Raw genomic sequence first — 27,518 nt, forward strand, 5'->3', positions numbered from 1 at the left:
GGGAACTTCACACTGGATTTCAAGCAACTTGGATTTTGCTCCTCTCCCGCCTTTCTCCAGACTCTGGCGCCTTGACTTCCAAATGAAATACAAAACTTGCTTTCGTCTGAAAAGAGGACTTTGGACCACTCTGCAACTGTCCAGTGCTTCTTTTCCATAGCCCAAGTCAGACGCTTCTTCCGTTGTCTTGAGTTCAGAAGTGGCTTGACCGTGGGAATACGGCTATTGTAGCCCATTTCCCGGACACGTCTGTGAACAGTGGCTTTTGATACCTGGACTCCAGCTTCAGTCCACTGTCTTTGAAGCTCCCCCAAATTCTGGAAGCGACTCTTCTTCACAATGCTGTTAAGGCTGCGGTCATCTCTCTTGGTTGTGCAGCGTTTCCTGCCACATTTCCCCCTTCCAACAGACTTTTTGTGGATGTGCTTTGAAACTGCACTCTGTGAACAGCTTGCTCTTTGAGAAATTTCTTTTTGTGTCTTACCCTCCTGATGGAGGGTGTCAATGATGGTCCTCTGGACAGCAGTCAGATCAGCAGTCTTCCCCATACTTGTGATTTAGTTTACTGAACCAAGCTGAGTGTTTTTCAAGGCTCAGGAAACCCTTGCAGGTGTTTCGAGTTAATTAGACGATTCAAGTGATTCGTTGAACACCCTACTAGTATACTTTTTCATGATATTCTAATATTTAGAGATAGGATATTTGAGTTTTCTTAAGCTGTATGCCATAATCAGCAATATTAAAATAATAAAAGGCTTGCAATATTTCAGTTGATTTGTAATGAATCCAGAATGTATGACATTTTTTTTTTTTTTTTTTTTTTTTTTAAATTGCATTACAGAAAATAAAGAACTTTATCACAATATTCTAATTTTCTGAGACAGTCCTGTATATGGCACATTTCACAATAGATATGCAACCTCTATCATATACCAAGGCCAATAACACTGACGAAATATCATTTCGTAGGCCCTTTAAGGATGGCTCTGTTCAGTGAGAGAACAGTGAGCCAGCATGCTAATATAAAGATAGCAGGAACCTGAAATCAATGCAGCTAAATGGTATTCAACCATCATTGATTTCATTATTTACAGCTTCACTTTCCCTCCTGTGAAAAGTCAAAATGTCTTCCGTGAAAAAGGCCCAAGACAATCAAGACACCTAAGTGACATCCTGCCACTAGCACAAGATGTGTGTCCTAACTACCTAGCTAAGTGATTCCCCATCCTTGTTCTTTATTATATTTACTATGCTATATTAACCCAGAAATTCCAACGATGCAATGGAACAAGTGGTTTCCATGGCATTTACACAACATTTTGATAAAAATCGAACAATGCATAGGTCCACCTTTGATAGATGTAAAAATCAGTCATGCGACACTACACCTGCCAGTGATGACAAAAAACGATGATGATGATTCATAAGTGCCCAAAATAAATGACTGCTCACAATAAAATATTGAGTGTTTGGTTTGCAGGGAACAGTGAATAAGTGATTTCAGAGACAATGCCAGATTCCTGCTGATTTTCAATGTAGGCATAATTAAGAGACCATTTCACACCTGCTATGCTGTGTGAATATCAGTATTAGGGAGAACTCTGATCTACATATCCAAATTTAGAGAAGACATTTTGCTGTGTGTTTTTGTAGTTTGCAAACATATTGGAGCTGTTTCAATGTAGAAGTAAAAGAGGTAATGAAAACTCAAATGAAAATCCCATGTAAGGATTATGATAGGACCTTCTACTGTCCATCTACAAAGTTTACTGAGCCATACTGTGTCTGTGCATCTGTAGTCTTTTTCACTTTCATGAAATTGAAAGTAGTTGAGTCGGCAAATGTCTCTTAAATCAGTTTACTCAGCATGCTGGGATCTTGTACTGTTTTTTTTCCAGGTTTGATTGAGATAGCTTTAGTAATAAATATATTAACTGGACAGAGGTGTAAAACACTTTCCATGCCACTGAGTGACATGAGTGATGCAAAAATACATCAATCACTGAGAGGAAAACAACCTGACAGGCTAGACATGTCAGCTATTGGGCAATATGGTTAAAGCTATGGTGCAATGTTTTGCTTTGAGGCAAAAAGTGCATAGTTAGACCCTCCCTCTCATTTCTCCCCTGCAAGCCCATACCCCAACATATGTCACTAATGTCTAAAACAATGGTGCCTACTTTGAGGACATAACTTGGACGACAGGAGACAGTTAATACAGGCAATCTACATTTAAAAGCACGGCTGACATTTAGGCCTACCCAAAGCGACCAAAGCTATGGAACACTTTACCTGCAGACATTAGGGAGACAAGCTCGCTCAATATCTTCAAAAGTGAGCTAAAAACATATCTTTTTACTTTAGCCTTTTAATAGTGATATTTTATATCTCTTTACTTTAGCCTTTTAATAGTGATACTTTATATCTCTTTACTTTAGCCTTTAAATAGTGATATTTTATATCTCTTTATCTTAGCCTTTTAATGGTGCCACTTTAAACTAATTTAAATTATTTCATACATTTTTGCTATGCCTGGTTTAACATTGAATGTGTAAAGGTAACTGAGATCAAATAGACTGTTTTACCACGGGAAAAAGAGGAAGTTTCTCTGATAAATGTGTATTGGAGAAAAACTGGCTTTAACCGAAGGGAGTAAACCAGTTGAAGGGCCACAGGGGTGCATTGTTGATCTCATGCTTTCAAAAGATGGCTCTGATAGTTTAAAACATTTACAAGAATGGTGTGATGAATGTGATTTCCCGGCAGTAGGGTCGTTAAGTACGGCACAGATAGGGAAACTAGGCATGATTTCCAATGTTATTTTATACTATTTGAAATAATCAGACTCATTTACATCAACTTTTCATTTATTGTAGTGTAAATGCTCTTATTCTGTCTAATCTTGTACTAATGTTTTTGCTGTGAAGCACTTTGGGCTGCAATTCTTGTATGAAAGGTGCTATACAAATAAAGCTTATTATTATTATTATTATTATTATTATTATTATTATTATTATTATCCATCTTGTCTGCTGTATGACTGCCATTGACAGTGAAAATTAGGTGTTTTTTTACATTACCAGAGCATTTTGTGCATATTTTGATGCCAGTGCAGCTTGAGCTTAATTTTACACATATTTTAACATATTTTATACCAGTCTAGTAAACAAAAGCTAATCACACAAATACTGTAAGCTAGAGCAACTTGCTGGCAGGCACAGCCAGCTCAAGTATAACTATCAACAACTAACTCCAAACAACAATCCATAACCCTGACAAACTGAACCCAATCCAAAATATGCACTCAACAATCAATAACCACAACGAGGACGCTGATAAACAAACCAAAGCAAGCTGCTGCAAATGCCCTACACACAAACACACATACACACTGCACAATTAACAAACAACACGAGAATATAAACAGCACATTGCCAAGCTAATGTTCAGTGCAGCACAGCAATGCAAGGTATAGGTTTAAATAATTACTTACTTTGTCTACATTCTTCACATACTTTGCCAATGGGGGTCTGGAGGATGTAAGGGGCTTCTGTTCATCTCATCATAAAAAGCATCTTCTTCAGTGTCCCATTATATAAATGATCCATTATCTGCTGTGCAGCTTTGTGAGCACCTCTGTTTGTGCGGATTTCTTTTATTGTTTTCCATCCTAAAGGCATTAGCGTTGTCTTCTCCATAGTGCATGGCTATAAAAATGTGGCGTTTATCTGGCAATCCGATCCATTATATCTCAGGGATGAACACACTTTGCAAATGTTACTCAAACCTTGGGGGAACTATATTTAGTACCGTCACATCTGGCTGGTCCATAGGTATGTGCTTCCAAAGTTAGCTTGTGCAATGTGCATGCTAACGTCCTCGTCCTGCTTTTGGCTAACAACAGGTGTTTCTTGTTGCTTCCCGTGTCCTTTTAAAATCAAAAATACTATGTTGTTGGTAGCTGCTGTGTATACCTCTTTCTCTATCTCACGTAACTAACATTAATAATCGTTTTTACCGTTACGTTTGATACTTGCATCCATATTTAGTATTGAACTATTTCAAGTCAAAGAGTTAAGTCCAACCCAAAAGTTCTGCTAACCTTAGTTTAAAGACATCCAAAAAGCGTCCCCCGTCGAGTTGGTACAAGAATATTCCCCTAGGATGAATAATACATTAGGTTTTTCACCTGTTTCGCCAAACGAAGATGGGAGCGGGAAGTAACATCTCGAGATATGAGGTCTCGAGGTCGTTACCTGCTCCTGCTCGTTACCCGGCCTGCATCACCTAAGCATACCTTTTTTTAAGTTAATAGAGCAGGTTATTTTTTATCATACATAATTGTATTAATAAAAAATGTTATCAAAGTATTCTAATTATTCATATAAAAAATATTGTCTTCATTTTTTCTTGCAGTGTACGAAATGAGCAAGGTGATATATGACACTTCCGGCTACTCGACAAACAATATGAGAATGATTTAATAATTTAACATTTTAGAGGAAGTCTTTGAGGAAGCTAGAAATATCTACAAAACAAATGACCGGTGTTTTGATCAAAGTTGTAGATGTATCTCCGAGAGACAACTAATGCATAGCTATGTGATTACATTGGAAATCATCAATATAAAAATCTCAACACTGATTACATGAAAGGCACAAACACAAGCTGAGTCATTTATAACTTGTTTTACCACCACTAAATTCAAACTTTCTACAGTCACAGAAAATCCTCAATTGTTCTCGGCAGCATCTGCCTAAATAAAGGTTGGGATTAATATACATGGTGAATTCAGGTGCCAAGGATAAATAAAACCTGCCATGGTGGAAATATTTTTGATATCTTTATCTTTGTTCTTTGCAATGTGTTTATCTTGTGCAAGTATGTTAGATATAATATAATATTATAACCAAACCAATTCAAATAGCAGTTACAGGTACTGGTCATACAGGGTCAGAAACGATAAACATATGAAAAGAAAAATAACCAGAATAACATAGTCATTTGATTAATTTGTGAATAGAACATTTTTTAAAGCATTTTTCCTACTGTGACAAGGGTTTTATTATAATAATGAGACTCACAAAAGACCACATCTCAACAAGATTTGCACAAAAAACTCACTTCAATTAAGTAAAGAGGCATGTTAACAAACGACTATTATGTGTGAGGAGTATGGGCAATTATTTTGCAAAACATAATTGTGTGTGTGATGGGAACAGAGCTGATATAAGTTATGGTTTGAGTGATTTTTTTAAGAGTCCAGATAATTTAGTTGCCTGAGCTCCACCAACATGTTTCCCTGCAAATGGAATGTGTTCACTCTGTGACAAAATGTTAAAAGGATGAAAAACGAATACCTGAAAATATCACTGGGTTTAAAGGGTGCCCACTGTGAGGAATCACTCTTGCAATAACTAGATGGCAATACCTTTCTCATTTGTAAAAGAAAATGTGTAACACACTGGTCAATGCAACTGTTTGCAACAGCATAATAGTCCCAAAGAGCAGGAGTTATGCAATTGGATTTATCATTTTTGCAATTATACATTTTCCCCTACCTTTTATCAATGATGAATGGGTCTTTTAGCAGTCATTGTGAAGGCGTATTATAATTGATCATTCTCCTCAAAACAAACAGTGCTTATCTATAATTATATCTATTATCTGCAGCTCCATTACAGTCTGTTTGTAGTACAAACACATTATGATACACAACTTAATTTTGACGTCAAATTACAGGATATATAAATTTGCAAAGGTTCATAAACAACCACACATCATCATCTGTCCGCAGTATATCCCTTCATTATTTCCAGGCTGTTGGTTAAATTACTTCATGGGCTGAAGTCTAGGATATGGGCTTTTGTGTGTCATTTACACTAGCAATCCCATCAATCTGTGTAGTATCCAATGGTTTAGCTGTAGCACGCCCAACACCCCCATTATTCCATCAACAACCTGTCAATGCAGAGGAGAGCGGAAAAAAAACAGAGGCAGCAAGAGATTGAGCAGGAAGAAGCACAAGCAGCAAAATTAGAATACTGATGTTTTTCTGTAGCAAAGGCCTCATATGAGACTTGCCTGAGAGAACGGGGAGTGCATTTGGATTTTAAATAGATGGGAAAGGAAATATTGCGTTGTCAAAGGCTTGCTTCCAGGGAAACAAATATCAAACGTATGCGTGTCACTGTGTGACAATGTACCTCCTAGGGGGGGGAATTGTGAGACTTTTAAGAACTGAAACTTTAATAACTCAGGAATTACTTATTTGGTTTTGACAAATAGTGCTCTGTTTGAAAAGGTGCGACTCGAATTATAGGCAAGAATGTTTCATTCATGTCAAGGTTGAAATTCAGCTGTATTCATTTACTGTCCAAAAATAACTCTCTCGCTCTCTCTCTCTCTCTCAGCTGCAGTGTTTCCTCTGTCACAGAAATGTATTCCTGCTCTCTGGGTGGATAAGAATCACATCTAGCCGTATGCATATTGCAAGAATTTGAAATCAGTTTGATGCACCCTCCTCTGAATTAATGTCCTAGATAAACACTGCATCTGGTTGTTGAGTTCAGAATCTATATGGGTCTACACAGCAGCAGCCAAATGCATAGGCCTAGAAAAAGACTAAGTTACTGTGCACATTTTTAGCCTCAAATAAGCTAAGTAGTGTGCCACGGCGAGCCCTGTCAGGGCATTTGTTAGATTATGACCGGCAGATTACTTGGGGAAGTAATTGTCCCCAGGTGTCCTGAACACTCCAAGCCTATTCTCCACCCCTGTGATGCTCAACTGTAGAGATTAGGCTCAGGGTAAAAGCTCTTCCCTCAATGGAAAGAAGGGAAAAAAGAGGTCCAAACAGGCACAAACACACTAAGTATGTGTAGCCAACACGCTTTCTGCTTTGATAGAGCATGCTGTCCCTCTGGGCCTGTTGATCCAGGCAAAGAAAAGTCCTCTTTTTTCCCCCCCAGGACCTGTAATACCTGCGTGATGAGTGCCACAGTGCTGCCAGCTGCAGTATCCACACTCAATCCCACCATCTCAATGCACCACACACAGAGAACCCACAGGCCTGAGAGCAGCCAGTGTAAAATAACTCGGAAGCTCTTTGCAGCCACCTGCTGTTTCTTGATGTAATACAGCACTAATGGAATCCCTGTATTACATGAAAAAAAACCTGTATGTGCCGATTTGTGAAGATAATGTGCGTAATTACAGGTTATATAATTGTATGTTGAATTGGTAACACTTTACTTTACGAGTCTGTAATTTCATAATAATGTCATAGAAATCCAACTATCCAAGTTAGAAATAGGTACAAGGCGAATAGAGACACAAATATCTGACAGTTTAGGTCGTTGTGTTGATATAATTGTATAATCAATTAAGGATTCAATTAAGTCATTTCCTGGAAGAAACTACTTCATAATTGAACAAATATATATCAAATTTCACACTCGCACTTTTGCATGTTCAGCAGACCTGCTGCGCTCTAAGACTCTCTAGGTTACAATAGCAACTAATTATACCGGTAATTGGAAATGTACCAGTTACCTATTGCCAAATCAGTGAATTAGATACATACCACCACTTTTAAGGAAATAATGGGAAACTATGGGACCCGCAGAATAAAGTGGTAAAAGTCTTAAAATGTCTATTATTGGATCTTATCTGCTAGGCATACGAGATTGCAGAGCATTGTAGTGTGCACCATGTGCTGGGAAATACAAAACAAAAGCCTCAAGCTGTCAAGGATCTGAAATTGCCTGTCTAGAGGGTTCATAGCCCACACTTGTGTATGCATGACAGGTCAAATGTCTTCCAACACAGTAAATCTGATTTTATATTTTAGTTTTTGTGGTGACTTAATTAGGTATACAAAAGGTCAAAGGTCCTGACTTTGCATTTTGAATGCAGACTTTAATGCTGCTGTTTAAATTACAGCTGCTTCATTAGTGGATGAGTGCTTGTCATGGATAATTTGCATTCTGCATATCAAATCGCCCCCATCTCAAGGAGAAAACAGCATCACGGTGGTTCAAAAGATGATCTGGGATCCATTCTCCATGCTTTCCCATTAACACTAGGACGGTTGTCTTTTGTGATTATTACTTGGTGCACATGACAATTTGCAGTGGGGTCTTTCTTGTGCCTTTTCATTAATACAAAATGCAGTTCACACACATCAGTAAATTACTCCATCGCTTAGGTAATTTCTGCAATTAATCTTTCAGTAAGACCAAGATAATAGGGCAAATGAAAGTCTGTCTACCATGAAATGCCTTTTACTTTTTGCGTTATGGGGATTTTGTGGTTTATTTGTACATTTAAAAACAAGCAGATGTTCCTTGTCTGGTATTTTAATATTAATAAAATGTAGTCTATGGGTTAGACTGAAATTGAAGTCATCACGTATAAGTTTAGTGTTATTTCGATTCTTTTATTTTTAAATACATACTTTGTAATTTGCATGTCTTTTAGAGTTGACCACAGGTGTATTATGCCATACACTGCACTATACCCTGAACTTTAAGAATTTGACCCTTGACTTCGGTTCATACACTGTATTTTGAGCCTAACCTCCTCAACTTCCTCTTTGCAGAGCTTGCAGATTGTGGTTTCTGTAACTGACTTAATGTCAAGCTCCAAAAAAAAAAGCTCAAAACACAATTTATCCCCTCGTTCTTTTTGTCAATTAAGATCATCAGTGCTAAATCAGTGTGGCACTTTTGTCATTGAACTGCTGGAATGGAAGATTACTGTGTAGACATCCTCTTTTAAAAAAAATATATGCACAGCAGGAAGTACAGCAGCAAGATTGTTTTTCCTTTAAAGGATTTGTGTGTCTACACCACAATTAGATGCCAATTTAAAAAAAGATAGATCAAACCCTCTCAACCAAGAAAGACTAAATTTAGAATTTTACAACACAATAGATTTTAAGCAAAAAAGGTTGATAAATGTCTGGTCTTCATCATTTGTATTCTGATAATACAGCTGCACCACCTGCTGCTGACAAGTTCACGAGGGTCGCATTTGATCCTTTACTTTAAAACTAATGAAGACCGCTGGCAGAGGCAGCATGCCTCTTGGGACGGCAGATGCTTGTAAAATGTAAGCTGAAAACAAAGCAGTTGAATGATGTAGAACCTGAGCATAATATATTAAATTACTAGCTAGCTGTGCGACATCACTCTTTGCATCTTTCCCTGCATTTAAACCACAACACTGAAAACAGGGCACGACATTATCATCACTCACCAGCCTGTTGTCATCTATTGAATGGCCGGTCAAATTTAAAATATTTTGCACACTGACTGAAAACTAATGAGAGCAAGAAATCATTATTCAATGTGTGACAAATATCTATTCTAGAGCAAGCCTTCTACTTTTTAATAACAATAGGTAGCATTTCACCTACCACTCCCCCCCCCCCCCCCCCTTATAATCAGCCCTGGGCTCAACGTGGGAAACAATGATTAATACTGCAAACATGCTGCACTCCCACACCTCAGTTACAAGAAGAAAACCTTGTCAGTATGTATTCCACCTTCTCAGCACGTGACTGATGAACAACTCTATTACAATCATCTCGATTCACACTCAGACACCTTCCCCCATTGTCAGATAATTAAGCTGATTTAGTCACACTTGAAAACACAGAAGATGTGCGAGGGTAGTTCTCTGAATAACACAGATCTAAATAAGTGTGTTTAATTTGAGCATAAAGAACTTCTGAGTGAGTGAGATCGGTGAGATTACAAAAACAGTCTCATCAGTGTTGTTTAGTACAATTGTTAAGACATGTATAGCTGGAATAAAATAAATAAGTACATTGCCGTGTAGGTTAACACAGCCAGATCGAGTGAATGACAAGACTCATTGTTCAGTTCGGGGAGTGTTAAAAATGCATTTAGTAGTTATTTTTAGTCACTATGTTTTTGTTGTTGCTCTTCATTCCCACCAGGTATCCATTGGCCGTACACGTACTCTCTGCTTATAGTGGTATTCTTTCAGGTGCTTTTTCAAAGCAGTTGGAATGGGAAGCATGTTAATGCCATCATAGGTAGTGCAGCTGCTTGTGACCGCTCGGCAGATTTGTTGCAGGGTGAAGGGCTGTATCCGATGGATGGGGTTGGACAGCAGGGGCTCAAAGAACATGCACGAGTTTGGGTCCTTGTAGTGCTCCAGCAACCCCGTAACTGTGGGAGCGTGAAAGACATTGGGGTCGTGTACGTCAAAGCTAAAATTGTGGTTCCACTGTTCAATGCGTGCATGTAGCGAGCGGCCGTAGCGGCGGAAGCTAACGGAGAAGAGGTATTCTTCCTGTGCAGAGTCACGCAGCAGGAAAGTGCCTTCGGGCTTACCCTCCAGCAGCGTCTCTGCCTCGTAGCGGTCCATCACCCCCCAGTAACAGGGGAGGTTGGTGATCGGTAGCAGGTCTGGAACTAAACAGTGAATGTAATCAATCTGAGTGTGAATGCGGTAGCCATCGTGAGATTTGTGATCTTTGGGCGGAGGAAGTATAGCCTTAGATGGCACGTTGGTCGCTGTAACCTCCTGGTCAACCAGAGGATTGGGGATAGTATCACAGGTGTGGACAGAGGCTGATGCTGATGTTGAGGCAGAGGCAGAGGCAGAGGCAGAGGCAGAGGCAGAGGCTGAGGCTGAGGCTGAGGCTGATGCTGACGTTGAGGCAGAGGCTGAGGCTGAGGCAACCACCTCATCCAGAGTGTCCAAACAGCTCTGTAGAAGGAGCTGGTGCTGCTGCTGTCTTTGGAGAAGAAGCTGCTGTTGCTGATGTACGGAGGCTCTGTCGGCCCCGGCTAACTCATTCATACCATGAGCCAGTTTAGGGCCATGCTTGTAGAGGGGGTTAATTTGGGCCGTCACCTCAAATGTGTGGATCTCTGCATTGGGTGGTGGCTCAACGCCTTGTTCGATGCTGATGCGCCTGCGCTCTCGCAACCGGTCATCCACGTCCTCCACCACAGCAGCCATGGCTAAGGTTGGTGCACTGCACACTACTGCAGGATCAAGCACGGGAGGCTGGGTAATGGGGGCCTGTGTGTTGCTTAATGAGATACCACTTCTGAGCCAGCTCTGATCCTACAGGGAAAGGGCAGTCATCCAACATCAACTCACTGAGATGGATCAGGCGCCTCGAGGAGGCAGAGGCGGCAGATGATGAAAGAGCCTGTGGAGATGGTGCTGGAGCAGCTGGACTGTGCGTCTTTATTGGGAAACACTGTCCCATTGCATCTTGGATTTTTTGCCAGGGAGTGCGGCTGCCGCTTGACCCTCTACCCTCACATTCACCAGGCATCTCTGTAGCAGAGCTAACTGTTCCCAGTACTGGCCTGGCTGTTACCCGTTCTTGTCCTAGTAATGAGGCAGCAGCTTCCAAACCCTGCCATTTACAACTCTCCTTCAGAGAAGAGGAGGACGATCTGTCCCTGGTCTCGATGTCACTCAACAGCTCGCCATACTCAAAGCCATCACTGACAGGCCTCTCAGCTGCTGGTTCATGGGTAGAAAGGCCTTTTTTCTTTCCCTTTCCACCTTTCCGTACACTGCCCGCGTCTCGTCTCTCCTCTGAGCGGCTCTGTCTCACCTTGGGACGGGCCCCTCTCTCTCGACCTTTCCCCCGGTTTCCTGACTCCTTTGGTAATGACATGATGGATTATGTGATGAAAAAAACTCCAGGTAGGGTTGCTAAGGGATGACTTGTAGTTGCAGTTAGCTTTTGGCAGAAAGTTTCCCATCCACATCCCTTGTTTGAGACGTCATTATCATGGTCCATGCATTGTGGCCACAGAGTTAAAACAACCTGCAAAACAAAGTGAGAGTTTGCTTAAAGCCAGAAATTAACTTTTTTAGATAACATATTGTCATATTAACAGTAATATGCCTTCTAAAACGGATGCAATCTATCCAATCAGCCCAGTTAAAAATGATAACTTCATGAAGCTTGTGTTTAAACTGTCTGACAATTTTCCAAAAGCTAATTAAGTAGACATCCAAAACCTTGAAGATATCTATTTAAAAAAATCATATTAGAAAACCAGTGAAGATTCACATTTGAAAAGCTGTACCGTTATTTTTTGGTCATTCTTGCTTATAAAAATGACTGAGATGATCAATCTTTTATCAAAATAGTTGCAGATTTGTTTTATGTTGATTGGCTAATTAATTTAGAGTTTTTACTCTAGTTGATTGAACTTAATGGTCATTTTGAAGGCGCTTTGTGGTGTTGTTGAATTGTATAGTATTAAACTGGGAGGAGTTACCAATGTTTAGATACTTTGATTCGGTCTATAAGATGAGAAGAGTTAACGCACATGAATATACTTTGAATTTAAGCCATATTAAAAGGAATATATTAGGGAACCCAAAAAAAGGAAAAGCACGGGCTTAACTTCCAGCTTGATTAATCACAGCACTGTGTTGGTTCTGTGGCCTCTCGCTCGAGGAGAAAGCTGTCCGTGCTGTTAAATTGTACCGGCCTACATGACGGCTTATTTTAACTTTCAGCTCAATGTTATCATGTTTACGTTACCAGAAAGAATGTGTATTTTTCCTGAAAACATGTCCTCTAGAAGTGCCACAAGCTATGATTTCCTCAAATGTGAAGCCGTTTATAACGTTAATGGAAATTACGTTAAATCCACAATTGTATAACTAACGTTACGACGGTGACAAACTCGCAGGTTAGTCGACAACAGTTAGTTAGCTAGCGGTGTAAGTTGACAGAACTACACTGCTGATCAGCTGAAGTTTTTACTATTTTAACCCAGTTGTTGTGTCAACCCAACATCCTCGTTTTGCTTTGAAAACAGATCATGGACGCTTAGTATCGGTGATGGGGATCTGTCTTCTCTCAAATCATCAAATATTATCGAGAGAAAGTCGACGGTCAACGGAGAGATTTCCTAACTTTTTCCACTAAAACGCAAGCCAACGTTAGCAAATGTTAAATACTTGCGAGATGTCAAACTCTTCAGGCAATCCGACGACTTAATTAATCACTTTACAAGCGATAACATTAACGTTAGCAGGCAAGCTAAAATCGTTAGCAAGCAGCTGTTTATTCTCGGTAGGCTAAGTTAGCAGGGTAGCTAGCTATCTGCTAACTTGGGTACTCTTTGCTATAGGAGGAAAGGTTAAATTGTATTTATGGCAACTTATATCTAGCTTTCTCAACCATAACACACCATGTGTATATACCTTAGCCGTTGTTGTGATGTTTCCCGACGAAATAGCTCCTGTTTCTTCTTAGTTAAACTAATGGCGTTAACAAAAAGGCGGCTAGCTCATATTCGCTTGATATATGAACTGTAACCCGGAAGTAAAAAGTAATTGCAGTAATTTCTTCAGGAACATAAAGGACGTCTGTAATATGACCAATTAAAAATACCCGACAACGGACATTTTTCAGCTACTAAAGGGCGTGTTAGGCGTGTTAAACGTGTACACAAGAAAATAGACACAAAGACAAACCACAACTGAAGTTGCAAAAGAACTGAACCTCTTTATTTGGACTGTCAATGATCCGACGGATGCTGCACTTCAGACCATTCACACATATGAGTGACAGTAAAAAAGTAGAGTAAGCATGGGATGCAAAAGGTTCATAAAATATTAGAAAATGTCTGGGGAATCATCAGAATTAAATATAAATTGTACAAGACAAATATATGCAATGTAGCCTACAGCTGGCTGCATCAATTCAATAATAATTAAGCCTGGCAGGGACATTAACATGATCTTGAGACCACTTGGTAGATGTGTCCATATGACAGGCTCTGTACCTCCTAGTGGATGCTTGGTATGTGAAAATACACCAGGCTGAACTCGTGAAGTGCATTTTCCAACTCACTTCATGCATCACTGGAATGTAAACATGGAGTAAACATATACCTTGGCCTGTTATTAGTGTTCTGTTTACTCATATAATCACATAATCTGTGGCTCAGATTAGCATCGTCATCCTCTGCTGCATCTTTGGACATTTGCAGAAATTTGCTGCACTGTACCTGTGTCTTTTTGCAGTAATATGTAGGCTGTCCAAAGCGACAGAGGCCATGAAAAGGATAATCTGAGCCATTTGTAACATAACATAATTGATATACAGTATAGTGAAGTTAAAAATAAGATAGCCGAGTCTTAAAGTTGTCAGCATTGTTATCTCACTGAAGTCCTTTGCGGGCATGAGTGTGATGCTTTTAATAAGTCAGATCTATCCAAGAGCCTGCTCTGAAGAAATCCATGACTAGAATACTACTCAAGACCATTAAATCGACATGAGGATGCTGGAGCTGTGCATTTCAGGCACCACATGAACAGTTTATCAGGACATGACAGCCAACAGTTCAATCACAAGTCCAGAAAGCTATCTCTCTCGACACCGCATGACCAGAAAAGTAGGCGTTACATGCCCCATACAGATATCACTTGAAAAAAACCTACTGAGGCTCATACGGAGTCCATGGATAAGGGGGTAGATAGCTTTTGTTTTCAGGCTCTACCCAGCCATCTCATGTGCGAGAAGGCGTCAGTTCTTTAATGTGTTACATAGTGAGACAATGAATTCATGACATTACATAACATGAATTGGGCATTATCCAAGATAGATGTAAACAGTGACATTTAGGCGGTATAAACATACATTAGTTGCAAGATTTCTGCTCTGAAGCTGTTGGTGACTCTGGGCACCATCAACCACCATGTCCTCTATCTACAACAGTGCTGTATTAGTGTGGCAAAACATGCGATTATAGAAAATAAGCATAAGTTATCAATATCAAGGGAGAGTAAAAAATACAATTGGAAAAGATATCTGTAAATAACCATCTTTACTAGACAGACCTCCTATGGCTCTGCTGAAATAAAATGTGAATGGTTATCCCTGCCTTATGATGCAATCCAAAAGTTAAGACCATATTACACATACATGCACCTCCGCTCTGCCACATTCAAAGACAGAGGCCGTATAAGACAAGTTTTTGATTCAACACTGACACCATATGATAATGTTAGGGTTCTGAGACTGAAACACATTGAGACACAAACAGAAAATATGGACATAGTCAAGCACCTTGAAAAGTATGATTCATCAAATCGTCACGTTGGCCATTTGAGGAAGAGGGCACTGTGAGGGTGAGGCGCTGCGCTCCACTCCGGAGTATTTATTACAAGATCAAGCTTCATTTTCCAGAGCCAATCATAAAGGTGGCCAGAGGGTTGAGATGGGTTTCATTTAGTTTTCCCACCCAGCATTAAAATGTAAATTGAAAACACTCTACCCTCCTCGCTTTTATCAATTCAATATCAAATCAGCTCTCGCACAGTACAAACCTCACCAGCCCTTATTCACCCCTCTGGTGATTCCTCGGCACAAAATGGGATTCATCATCATCATCTACGTAATAGGGCATAAAATAACTGAGACAAATTGCAGCTGGCATAAATTATTCGGACTGCTGTTCTTTTTATATTAAAAAAAAAAAAAAAAAAAAACACCATTCTTTTGCATTTCACTACAAATATCCATCTCAAATTAACAATCGCACAACCCTTCTCTTTGGCTTTGTAGACGTTTAGAGGAGGACAGTCACTTCTGCTTTGACTATGTGTTCAGGGAAATTAACCAAGACAAAGGGTACACCTTTGGTTGAATTACAAGCTTTACCTCAATCCTTTTGGCCTTCCATTTCCTGCTTTTGCCACAAAAACATGTCCTCTAAGGAGGATAAAAAGAACCAAGGAAAGAGGTCTGAGTTTCATCCAACACAAGCCCTCACCTCCACACAAGCACCGCACTGGTTATAGAACAATTAGGGTGGTTAGGAAGCGTATTGTTATCTGTATATCAATAACTGTCTACAAGTGGAACCTCAGTGTATCCTTGGGCCAATTACAGTTTAGTGGCTAATATCAGAGATCTTCTAATAAAAGTGCCTTACTTCTAGCTGGACATTTTCTGAATTTCCACATTATGTGGTGCAGGGGCTGTGGCTGTCAGTGTGTTCTAGAAAGAAGCCTTGCTCCAAGGCAGGAGGAAAAGAAGAGTAACTCGTAGGGCAGAACCCCTTTAAGACAGCACCAATCCACCATTTTTCTCTCAGACCACGGCAAACTGAGCCTCTGCACTTCATGTCACAGTCCTGCAGGTGACACGGAGCAGTTTGCGGTTTGTTTCTGTCCTGCAATATAATAATCATCTGTATTCCATTTTTAATAAACTTAGTTGTATATAATAAAGTACAAAAATATTAGAGAACATATACACAGTTTTTTTGTCATTTTGTAGTGACTGCTTTGCCTGGTTTTCTTAAGCATACGTATATCTTTGTGCTGGGTGATGAGAAACTGAACAGGCCTCAACTGAAGTGTATTTTTCCTTTCATATTGTTGATGTCCGGTCTGTTCCATCTGAGGAGGAGATTGGAAATAAATATGTTTCAAGACATTAACAATTATAAATTACACTGCACCATTTACATTTCACCCGTAAAAGGAATAGTTCACTGTTCATGAATTCTACTCCCTTTGTTCCCCAGGAGCAAAAACAGATATTGATGCCTTTTTATGAGTCTATGAATATTTTACATTTATTGCATACATTTTTTATGGCATGTCAGCCATTGACCATATCATATCTTAGATTTATTAGTAGATTTATTTATTTATGGATAAATAGCAGCTCCTTCCACACATTGGGAAACCATAACCCCAACATTACTGCTGAATGAAAGTGTATACAATTACTCTGGGGCCATTATCTACAAACATATGCATTTGTTTATCTGTCATGGCTGTGTGTGTAAACAAAAGGGTGTTTGATGCAATTTCTATTTTATATTTTGTGGAAATAGTGAAATTTTTCAATTATAACATCTCAATTACTCTGTACTCATCCGTCTCAGAAATAGTTTAAATGCCCTGAATTCCATCTAAATCACAAAAACTGAATGCAACAGGGAAACTTTTCTACGTCAGTCACAGAATACTCGGGACACAGTAAAATAATACAGAGCAACTGTTTCTCAAACTATTTCGACATGATTATGTAAATTTTGTCATTTACACCATATGAAGCACAGAGGTGAGTCTGTCTTTCTCTCTCAGCAAGAGCACCCCTGGCTGTGACTTGACTAATGATATTGTATAATTCAGATGTTATTCAAATTTAATACACAAATTAAATACACAAATTAAATATGAATTATAAAAGTCAACAGACAGTTGTGTGTGTGTGACCAAATTAGTATGTATTGCTTTCCCTGATGGACACAGAATGTTAAATCTCATCGCTTAGTTTTTATACTTAATAAGATGTTGTTGTCTAATTGGTAGTTTTAGTACCGGGCTGCTGAGGACACTTACCCCCTAAGGCATGCTCCGTCATACTGAGGCACAGTGACTCCAGCGTGGGGTTGATCTCCAGGTCAGCACCTGGAACTTGGCATTCTGAGGGAATGAGCAAAAACGGTTTCAGTCCTCAGGATATTTGTATCACTGTCAGGATTGCCATAAAGTCAAATTGTTTCACACTCTAAAATTACAAAAGCAAAAAGGTGTATTTTTCTCCAAATAGAGGATACATTTGCTAATTTAACATGGGAAACAGTTTCTATTATCAGGACACAAATATCAAATCACAATCTCCTTTAGTCTTGAGCCTGGAGCGAAGAACGCCAACGAGCTGGTGTAACGTCTGACCACGCAATAATAATAACAATAATAATGATCAACTGAAGCCAACAGTTTTGACACACTGTAAAAACTACAGGCAATGCTTGTACATAATTTGAACATTTAGCCACATTTCTTTCAACCCATTAACTGGGAATGAAGTCATTATCCACGCTTTCTGTTGCTTATGTAAAGTTTGCAGTTAGTTCCATATTCAACTTTGACTTGACAATAGTTGTGCACACACACACCAAACACCTTTAGGGTATGGTTACCTTCGTTTTGAATTAAGTAAAATGTGTGACGTGAACTTAGTTTGAAAGAGTTTCACCCTCCGGTCACTTGTGTTGCTTGTTGTAATGAAATCAGTTGTAAAGCGTGTGTGCCGGCATGGTACAAAACTACCGCTGAAACATGCCATTAACCAATGAGGAACATGATGATCAGTTTGATTAAACTAGGGAAAATATAATTTGTCCTATGTGACATGATGCTGTCTGATGTAAATACAGACCGTCTGAACTTATTAGTGGATGAGATCCTTTTCACTGAGGTGAGGTGTATTTTGTGTCACAGCTTACGTTACACTTGCTTACAAAACAAAATGTGATCACAAGCGGTCCCTTGAGATGTATTCTGATGTCAGGTGTAAACGGGGCCTCCGTCTCAAGTGGACATGATATATAATACTGGTCTGAGGAGAAAGCGTGAGAGTGAGCTTGAAAGTGAAACCTCCGTACAGAGGCCAGCGATGGACATTTGAGTGTCAAGTTTGACCCTTGACTGATCTTTAAACTCAACTGTAGGAATGTGCAGTGATGAGTGGTGTCCAGCTTTAAATTGGATCATCTGGAAAACCCAAAAGAACAAGCTGTTAAACTATTTTGTAATACTTTTGTTTAGTCTCTTTATTAACACATCTTTCATTGGATGATAGTTCAATAAATTCCTTCTCTATTCTCAGTTCATGCACGTATATTCCAATCATTGGTTTACTATGATCTGGTACAGGGAACTTGAATTGGTTCGGTAAACCTTATCTCTATAATTAGGTTTTATAAGATCATTTGTAGTGAGGGTCTATGATGGATTTATTAAAAATCCATCATACTATGAAGTATTTATTATAAATCTATTTAAAACAACTAATTTGTATGTATGCACTACATGGAATAAATTAAAAGCCAGAAAGGCGACAAATTAGGGGATTATTTAAATTATAACAAAAGGCAAAGGGCGCTCTGATGGCCAAATGGTTGGGGGGGGGGGGGGACATGCCACATGGCTGCGACACCCCTTTTAAATTCCGGCCGATATCCTGTGTTACATGTCATACCTTCCCTCTCTTGCCTTGTTTCCTGTATACTTCTCTCCAGTAAAGGTAAAAATGACTAAATGTACACTTAGATGTAAGGTGTACATGGCATGTGTGTGTGTGCTGTCAATTCGAGCAACTGAAGCACAGTTACAAAGAAATGTGCAATACATTTTTTTTTTTTTTAAATCATCTTATCAGTGCCAGTCATGTGGTTAAAATAGAGTTTTTCATAACAACATAACGAAGTAGCTACAACTCCTAGCTGTAGACATGGACACTAACACTGCTGCGTTCACACACATATTTAAGTTGGGAGTGTTTGGCATCACACAGTATGCTCCGTTATGGAAGCATCCTGTTGACAGGACCATTACAGATACATTTGCAATGCTCCTGTGTGACATCTGGCACCAAAAAAGTTATGTATATTGTATTGTTTTTACAAAAGTTATGTAGCTCTTTATCTAGCTATGTAGTGTTTCTCGCAAAGTTCATTAACAAAGTATGCCACTTCTAAATACTTTATATTACATTGACAAAATCCATTTTAGCTTGAAAATAGGAATAATTTAATTTAAAAAATGAAAGGAATTCTAAATAAGCAACAGGTAGGGAACACTAGGTGGTGAGACTGACAGTTGTAGTAACATTTCGGCAAAGAATACAGTATAATAAAATGTAAACAAAGACAGTGATAGACTATGGTGAGTGCTCATACAATACCTTGCTGCTGGAACATGAGCATGGTTTGTGGGGACGTGTGGACAGGGAGTGAGTGTGTCCGCTGCACAGAGCTGCGACTCTGACTTGGCATGCTGTTACTGCCCCCAGGGTTGGCAAACCACAGGTTCTATAGAGGAAAACACAAGTTCTCATTACCCAAATGCCACTCATCCTGGGAGCACCTTTCTTATCTTTCACCTTAGTCATTACACAGAAACTCTTTAAGCTATGATAATGAATCAATTCATATCAAAATGTGATCCCCAACCCTTTGTACTGTCTTATCTGCCAAAGTCTCCTGTTTTTCATTTGTTTTGTTTTCCTTTGAGAACAAATGTTTACTAAAGGCCCATTATGTCTCCTCTGACATGTCATTATGCTAGTCAATACCTTCAGACATAATTAATGGAAATATTGGAAAAAAAACTCAGAATAACAAACTTGTGCCGAAAATTCTTGAGTCACAAATGAACAAGACAGGTTACTAATTTAAGTTGTTTAGTCTTAGTTTAACTTTTTTTTCAACTTAAAAAAAGGGAATAAAAATCACCAAACAAAAGAAGAAACATGACATGATTGCCTACAATTTAAGGCAAGCTACATGTGGCACACACTGGTGTTAAAATGCTCATCCATTGACAGCAATACTGACTTGTCTTCCCTGGCCTGCCAGCGCAGGATTAGTGAGTGTGTGGCGAGGAGATGCTCCCCCGATCCCGCCGGGACTCAGAAGACCGATGCGTCCGGCTGTGAGTCCACGAGGAGTCATCTGGAACTGCCTTTGTCCTCTCCGCCCTACAACTCCACTCACAGAGCCTGCTGTGGGGAGGGAGTTTGACCCATAGGTCCAGCTAGAGTAAAAGAAAACAAACAAAAAGAACATACATCCTGAAATCAATGAGAGGTAAGACACCGCATGTACTGCTGACGTGACTTCATATGAAATTATAGTTGTTATTTGAATGAGAAAGAATCAAAGTAAAAGTTAGACAGTGGGGATGAGTGCAGGGAGAATGTAACATTTAGCTGGTCTGACATCTCCCCTGCTGAAGAGGAAGATCAAAGGTAAAGAGGGCTAGCCGAGTCTCACCCTTTCTGTCGGTACACAGGCATGTCCAGCATAGCTTTCCGAGGGAACAGGCGAAGCAGTTTGAGGACCTGCTGCTTCCAGGAGACCAGCCTTTTTTTGTGAGTTTCTGTAAAAGCCTGACACCAAGAAAAAGACGGTAGGAGAATAAAAGGCATCAGATTTTCAAAGAATTAATAGGGTATCAGCTTCTGGAATTTGTGATTTATTAAAAAAAGGAAAATGCAAGTTTTATTCTTTATTTTAAGAGAAACAACTATTGATGATTACAAGATTCTCTATTTGTAAAAATGTATGCAAATAAAAACGATATGGTATTTTCATTATTATATATTTAAGGTATTATTTATTGTGCTGTAAGACTACCGTTTGATGCATTATTCAGCAAATGAAAAAACTAAATCTTCAGGTTCTCACCTCATGAGTCAGACACTTCTCAATGAGCTGAAGGTAACAGCTGATATTCTCCTCATCTGGCCTCGACACCAGCAGCTGGGTGCACACTGAAACAAAAAGAAGCCAGGATTAATATTAATGCTATAACACTACGGAACGTCCGGAACCGTTTGGTTCAGTGTACCATCCTTTGTTCAGTACGCCTTGTGGCCCAAACTGTCAAACTAGTATTTAAGTCTACTACTGGCTTGGGCCCTGCGACAATGTGCCTTCACAGCCCAGTCCAGGAACAATAAACAGGGTTTTCTGATGGAGCATTAATGACATTACCAACGTTTATTTTTTCGTATTGACAACATGCTAGTATTTGAGTGCCTTAACTGTTACAGTAAGAATTATGGTCAAAGAACCACGTTTATATTTTTCTAAATAAATTGCCCTTGTTGTACCTAAGAAATACAGAACCTAGGTACATACCAATCTGTGAATTGTGTGTGCCCTTACACCACTAGTTTATATATTCATGGCCATTAGGTAGACTTGGATCTGAGGGATATCTGAGGATATGTGGTGTATGCTGAATGCTGACATGAACATAAAATGCCTGAATAGCTTTACTGCAGTATTTTATATGCTGCCGATTGTATCTGATGTGTGCCGTAAAAAAGTTTTAAGAGCACTTCATAAGGACAAATCACATAACTACCCCTATAGTTTATAATCGACGCGGTATCAATTTAATTCTGGGTAAAACATTTTACTCTTACCTTTACCCATGACACGGGTGAACTGTCCAGCAATGTCGCCGTCTGAGATGGGTGTGGCTGAGGAGTCTCCATCACAGGGAGGTGGATTGTGGGACTGGAAGCCCTCTGAGGCCGACTCTTTGTCTGCTCCTGTTTTTGTGGCTTCTGAAGGGGAGGTGGCTGTGTCCAAGGCCAATGCTGCGTCCAGGGCAGTCTGTGCTGCACTGGGTGGGCTGTAGGCCTTGATGGGTGTGGTGATGATCAGTTGCAGCTCCTGGAGGGCATTTCGCAGGTTTCCCCCTTCCAAAATATCCTGCCATGAGATGACAACAACAGTGTCACATGCTATATAAGCTATTCAGAGTACGGTTTGGGGTTACGGGTGACGTTGCGAGTAGAAAGGAAGATATCCAAGATGTACGTCTGGATCTACGCCTTATGGACAGCAAACATGTTCTATGCCAACAAGCATAATGGGAATGATTATCAACAGGTACATACTCAAGTGCATTTTTGACCAGTACACGCGAAAACTCACCAAGACAAAACACTGTAGCCCTTTTTTAAGCATGAGAAGAGCAACATCATCCCATTTGATTTACCTTTTCTAAAGACTTGAGCACAATCTGCCTCTCTCGCAGTTTCTGGATACTCAAGGCGATCTTATGCCGTGCTCCTTTAGTGACGTTCTAAAAAGGAGAGGGAAAGTAACACGATGCCAGTGAGAAGCAGGGGAGTCATTCTTTGTGTGAACACAATTTATACAGTTACTAAATAACAAACCTAATCACCATTTGTTTCATTAAAGCCAAGGGGCGGAGGCAAAATCGCACCATTTGTATGTAAGACTGGCTCGATATAACTGTAGGGTGCGTCGCTTAATTTCATGCCTCATTGAGAGTTGATGTATCATGAGGTTTGAGGGCAGTAATGTTCACAATTGATAAGGAGGGTGGAGCAATCAAAGCACAGCCCCAGTGTATGTAAAAGAGAAGCATAAAAACCTGCGACTCCAGGTGGTGTTCTGTGAGAATCATCATCTCCTCATAGGTCATTTGGGAGAAAAGTGATGCATATTTATGAAGGCGGAGACTCTTCAACCAAGCTGGAACATCTAGAACAAATACAAATCAAGGGACAAGAAAAAAGCAAAGTTACAGTTCTGCTTTTACCAGAGCAAAATACAGTGAGTGGTATTGGCTCATTTAGGCAATGAACGCTGACCTTTCATGCCACTGCCATCCTCTTGGAAGGTGTTGCGAGCGGAGCCTTGTTCTTCTGTCTGCTCACTGCCAGAAGAGGCTACGCTGCTTTGGGGTGAAAGGGGTGCGTGGTCTGTTAGAATGAAGTTCTGCCGGCCACCTATGTCATCCTGGCAAACCCACTCAGAGCCACAAGCCTGGGAACTGGAAGGAATAACGGACATGGACTTCTTCAGAGGGCTGGGCTGCATCTGCCCACCCAGACCTGGCAGGGGAAACAATTAATATATGAAAAACAATTGAAGTTAATATGAAAGCAATGAAAGAAATTCTAACACTCTGCACACTGTTTTCACAATTAGGGGGTGTCTACAATTGTCTCATATGCCCCTACCAAACTATTTCCTAATTTTTCCTTGAATGGCAAATATTACCAGTGTTATTGCTGTTGATAAGAGAGGATATCCCACCTGGGAAAGACATGTGTCCGTTCTGGCCTGCTGAAGACGTGCTGGATGAGGGGGACTGGTCGTGCCAGGCGTGTCCGGGATCCAGAGCCTCAGCCGAGCTGGGCCATTCATCTGAGCTCTGGTGCGGGTGGTAGGGGCTAGATGGGGCCCGGGGAGCGTAGCCGCTGGATAGGTGCTCCTCCAGGTGGTTTAGCCACATGGCCAGAGAGGTGCGGTCGTCAAGTGTGGTGGCAGGGTGGATGAGCGCGTAGGACAGCAGCTGCCTGCTTTCTTCCACAAACAGGCTACTCTCAATAGTGTGACTCAACACCTTCTGCAGCAGCTTCATGTACTCACATTTGGCCTCGCTGTTGCGTGGCTGCAGCAGAGGCAGATGGGACAGCAGCAAGGACACAACCTTTTCCTTTGGCTCCTGATGCCACTGGCTGACAATTGCTAATGACAAAGGGCAAACAGAGATTATCACCAGCAATTAATCTTTTATTACTGGTTTAATTAGGGCCTTCTTCACTTTTAGGTGAAGATAGAACTGATAGTGCTTCATAAATCAGAGACAATCAATAATATATAATAAAAAAAACTCTCAGCTACCTGCATTATTGGCCTCAGCTTCTAGGATTTGGATCTCTGTGCAGTCTGCCAGCCAGTGTTCAAGGCAGATGTGTAAGAAGCGAGCCTGGGTGCGGGACACCCTCTTCAGGAGGGACAACAGTGCCACCGTCTGTTCACACTCATTCCAGCCCTTGAACCAATCTGTGAGGATACCTACTTGATCTCGGAACATCATGGCGTGTCTCCTCGGTAAGGAGAACAGGAATGTGTGTATGGGGAGGGGGATACTGGAAAGACTGCCCTTTCAGACACAGGCAGGATCAGTCTCACCCCGCACAGCGGGGTCGTATTTGCAACAGTCCTGGGATCCCCTCAGACTGGACCGAGGGGCCCTCACATGGTTCACGTGCAGAAGGAACTGCAGACAGGGATGCCGTGTGGATTATTGAGAAGATATCTGATGAAGTGAGGCTTAAAGTTGTCAATCGTAGTTGGTAATGACCCAAACAGGAAAAGCTTTGTTTTTCACTTTGGCATGTTCAGGATCACATCATCCGTGCTCTATTAAAATCAACAAACAGACAAAGAGAAACATCTTAGATGGCAATGTCTACTTTCATTTTAATCTTAACCAACCCAAGATTTACTCAATATATAGCCATTCCAAATGCATATTTTTAATTTTACTGCATTCACCATAACACATTTATAAATAAATAAGTGAACATGAGTGCTTTGACAGATTAAGTACATCCATTCATCCCACAGACTTTGCACTGGAATATGCTCTCCCTGTGATCCTGGACAGTGTTGTTTGGGCACATACATATTTCTGACCCAAGCTACAAACAAGTCATCATTTTTTTGAATGATGGAGATGAATCATCAGCTTTAGTGGATGACAAACGGAAATTACAGTAAAGATGCTAGGATAATATACTGCTTTAAACTTTTTTAATAGGCATAAAATGGCAGTGATATGACAATCTCAGTTATAACTGTGACTGTAAGGATGTTATTTGAAGTAAGCTTTTACTAATAGCACTAGAGATTCTTGTCAATCTTGACCACGCTGCTTAAGTCATATCATAATGATAAAAGCAAGGGTCATTCGCAAAAGGTGTGCCAAACACGTTATCCAAAAGATAAGAGTCCAGGTCATTAACGCTGCGAGAAATGCTTAACGAAAAACAAAAAGTGTCTGCTATCCAAATAATACGGTCTGACATTAGTGCCCTGAATTTACAACAGCTAATTATAATTCACTGGTTATCCGCTAACCAGCAAGGGTATGCTAACGTCAAATGCCAAAACTACTAGCTGCCAACAAACTGCATCACCTGTAACATTACGAGATATTATTTTGATTAAAGAACAAACTTGAGTGTCAAGCTATAAACTCAACAGACAGTTGTTATGATTATCCCTGCCAGATTTGCCAGAAACAGGCTAACATTACACCCGGCACCCTAGCATTAGTTAGCGGTTAGCCAGAGTTAGCTTGGTCCAGCGACGTTACCCTCGAAGCAGACTACTTAACACAAAATAACACAGTATTAAGACCTTTCATAGCCGAAGTAATGTTAGACGTTTTGATGCCTCGCTTCAGCACGCTATAAATCACGTGACCACCTAAAACACTAAAAGTCACACTTGTATCAAAAAGGTGTCGCGCTCGTTTTGAAAACGGGACTATTTGCTTTAGTATTTAGCTGTAGATTAGGTTTAAAAGTGATAATTTATTTGTAAAACAAACAGAACCAAACAATAACTATAATGAAAGTCGAACAAACATAAACATAATTTACTAACGGTTTCACCATGGTCTCAGATTTATTGGATTTAATCCACAGATACAAATGCAATTCAAATGGACTTGTCCCGTAGGTGTCGCCATTATTTGACAATCAAAAGCTTCGAAACAGTGAACCATTTTCAACACACAATTGCTTTATAGTGATTCAGTGCCTCCGAAAGCTTCGTATCCCCCATAATAAACTTGGTTGGCCTAGTCAGCGATGAGATAATCAAGATTTGCATTGTTTTTTTCCGTTAACGCTGTTGCTGCCCCTTTTCTCCATTTCGTAACGTTACTTCAATTTTAGCGGTGCAAACAGGAACGTTAAAACGCAGTTTTAATCGACAGTAGGTTGTAGCTAGTTAACTAGACAAAGTTAGGAGAGTTGTGATGAACAATAAACAGACTCAAATAGGTTTGTTGTTTACCTTTGTCAGTTGTCACTGGTTAGCGAGCTAGGCTAACGTGCTAACGCACAGCTAGCTCGACGTTAGGGTAGGGATAGCTAAGTGCTAGCGATAGCTTCTTAGCTAGCAAGTTTTGCTAATAGATGCAATAACGTTAGCTTAGCTGAAAGAAGCGTAGATTTCGATTCCATACGAGGTATCCCTTAATGATATTCCTTTAAAGCAGCAAGCTCCCGCGATTTTAAACAGACCATGTTAAAGAATTTATGTACAAAACGTTTATTGCAATGCAGAAAATAAAGAGTGTACGCCTGGAGAAATCTACTTCGATTTTGAGTTGACGCAAGACGTGAGTACGACGTCATACGTCTGGACGATGCGTAATGTTTTGTTCCGCCCACTGTCTGCTAACTAAAAAGGTTTCCAACCTGACATGTACATAAAGCTTTTACCCTAAACTATTTCATGTTTCATGTTCATGAACTAACTGAACTGAGATAAACACATGCCTTTTTGTTGGTAATAAAAGTAGGTTCTATGGCCATGGCTATATGTAAAAAATACAAACTATGATAACCAGAAGACATTCGTCTTATTTATATGTATGTATATACCATGGAATATGTGGATATATGTCCTGGTATGAAACATTTAATGTCAGGTTTCTACTGTTCATTATAGAATTATAATTATAGATTAAATTATTATTTTATAACATGACAAGGCGACCTTTAAATTGTCTGTTTGGTCTGACCAACAGCCATAAACCTAAATATATTTAATTTACAATGACATAAAGCAGCAATTCCTCACTTTTATAAAGTAGCAAAACCTCACTTTTGAGAAGAATTGAATGTCCTGCCAACAAGATTGAACTACAGACTCTACTATTAATGGCCAACCACTTCATAAATGCTTAATGGGGCATTTTCTGCTGATCTAGTAAGTTGTTACAGCAACGAACAACTGAGTGTTTATTATGTAGGGAATATCAGAATCAGAATCAGAAATCCTTTATTTGTCCCACGGTGGGGAAATTTACATTGTTACAGCAAAGAGCAAGATAGTAAAGTGGCAAGTAACAATTAAATAGAATGAAGTACAGTAACAGTAATATAAGTA

At 39.9% G+C, this 27,518-nt stretch overlaps 2 protein-coding genes across 3 annotated transcripts; both read right to left on the bottom strand.

Annotated features, from left to right (window-relative positions):
* Positions 1 to 9,515: 9,515 nt before the first annotated feature.
* Positions 9,516 to 13,383, bottom strand: socs9 (suppressor of cytokine signaling 9). The gene is given in 3 exon segments (XM_029446192.1): positions 9,516 to 11,059; positions 11,061 to 11,830; positions 13,228 to 13,383. Coding segments are annotated over 2 exon segments (1,722 nt in total). The 5' UTR covers positions 11,678 to 11,830; positions 13,228 to 13,383; the 3' UTR covers positions 9,516 to 9,954.
* Positions 13,384 to 13,506: 123 nt separating this feature from the next.
* On the bottom strand, positions 13,507 to 26,763 carry samd4b (sterile alpha motif domain containing 4B). 2 transcript variants are annotated; one of them, XR_003833274.1, is made up of 14 exons: positions 26,418 to 26,763; positions 24,231 to 24,752; positions 23,640 to 24,074; positions 23,192 to 23,434; positions 22,972 to 23,081; positions 22,570 to 22,656; positions 21,989 to 22,280; positions 21,243 to 21,328; positions 20,829 to 20,944; positions 20,391 to 20,589; positions 19,739 to 19,865; positions 18,499 to 18,546; positions 17,389 to 17,472; positions 13,507 to 16,434 (listed from the first exon to the last, which is right to left on the bottom strand). XR_003833274.1 is itself a non-coding variant. In XM_029446492.1 (13 exons), exons 2-13 carry the CDS (start codon positions 24,424 to 24,426, stop codon positions 16,406 to 16,408), a joined length of 2,004 nt encoding a protein of 667 aa, XP_029302352.1. In that variant the 5' UTR covers positions 24,427 to 24,752; positions 26,418 to 26,763; the 3' UTR covers positions 13,507 to 16,405. The 2 variants fall into 2 exon arrangements, 1 of the variants encoding a protein (XP_029302352.1); XM_029446492.1 differs by lacking the exon at positions 18,499 to 18,546.
* Positions 26,764 to 27,518: the final 755 nt, after the last annotated feature.

The sequence above is a fragment of the Cottoperca gobio genome, chromosome 13 (genome assembly GCF_900634415.1).
Source record: "Cottoperca gobio chromosome 13, fCotGob3.1, whole genome shotgun sequence".
Classification (NCBI taxonomy): domain Eukaryota; kingdom Metazoa; phylum Chordata; class Actinopteri; order Perciformes; family Bovichtidae; genus Cottoperca; species Cottoperca gobio.

Bases quoted from the DNA above. Each gene is read 5' to 3' on its own strand.
- samd4b (XM_029446492.1), bottom strand. From the start codon at position 24,426: ATGATGTTCCGAGATCAAGTAGGTATCCTCACAGATTGGTTCAAGGGC. The intron at 20,945-21,242 runs GTGAGAACCTGA...TCTTGGTGTCAG, and splicing joins AGAAGTGTCTGACTCATGAG to GCTTTTACAGAAACTCACAA. The intron at 19,866-20,390 runs GTCAGTATTGCT...TTTCCTCTATAG, and splicing joins TGGCAGGCCAGGGAAGACAA to AACCTGTGGTTTGCCAACCC.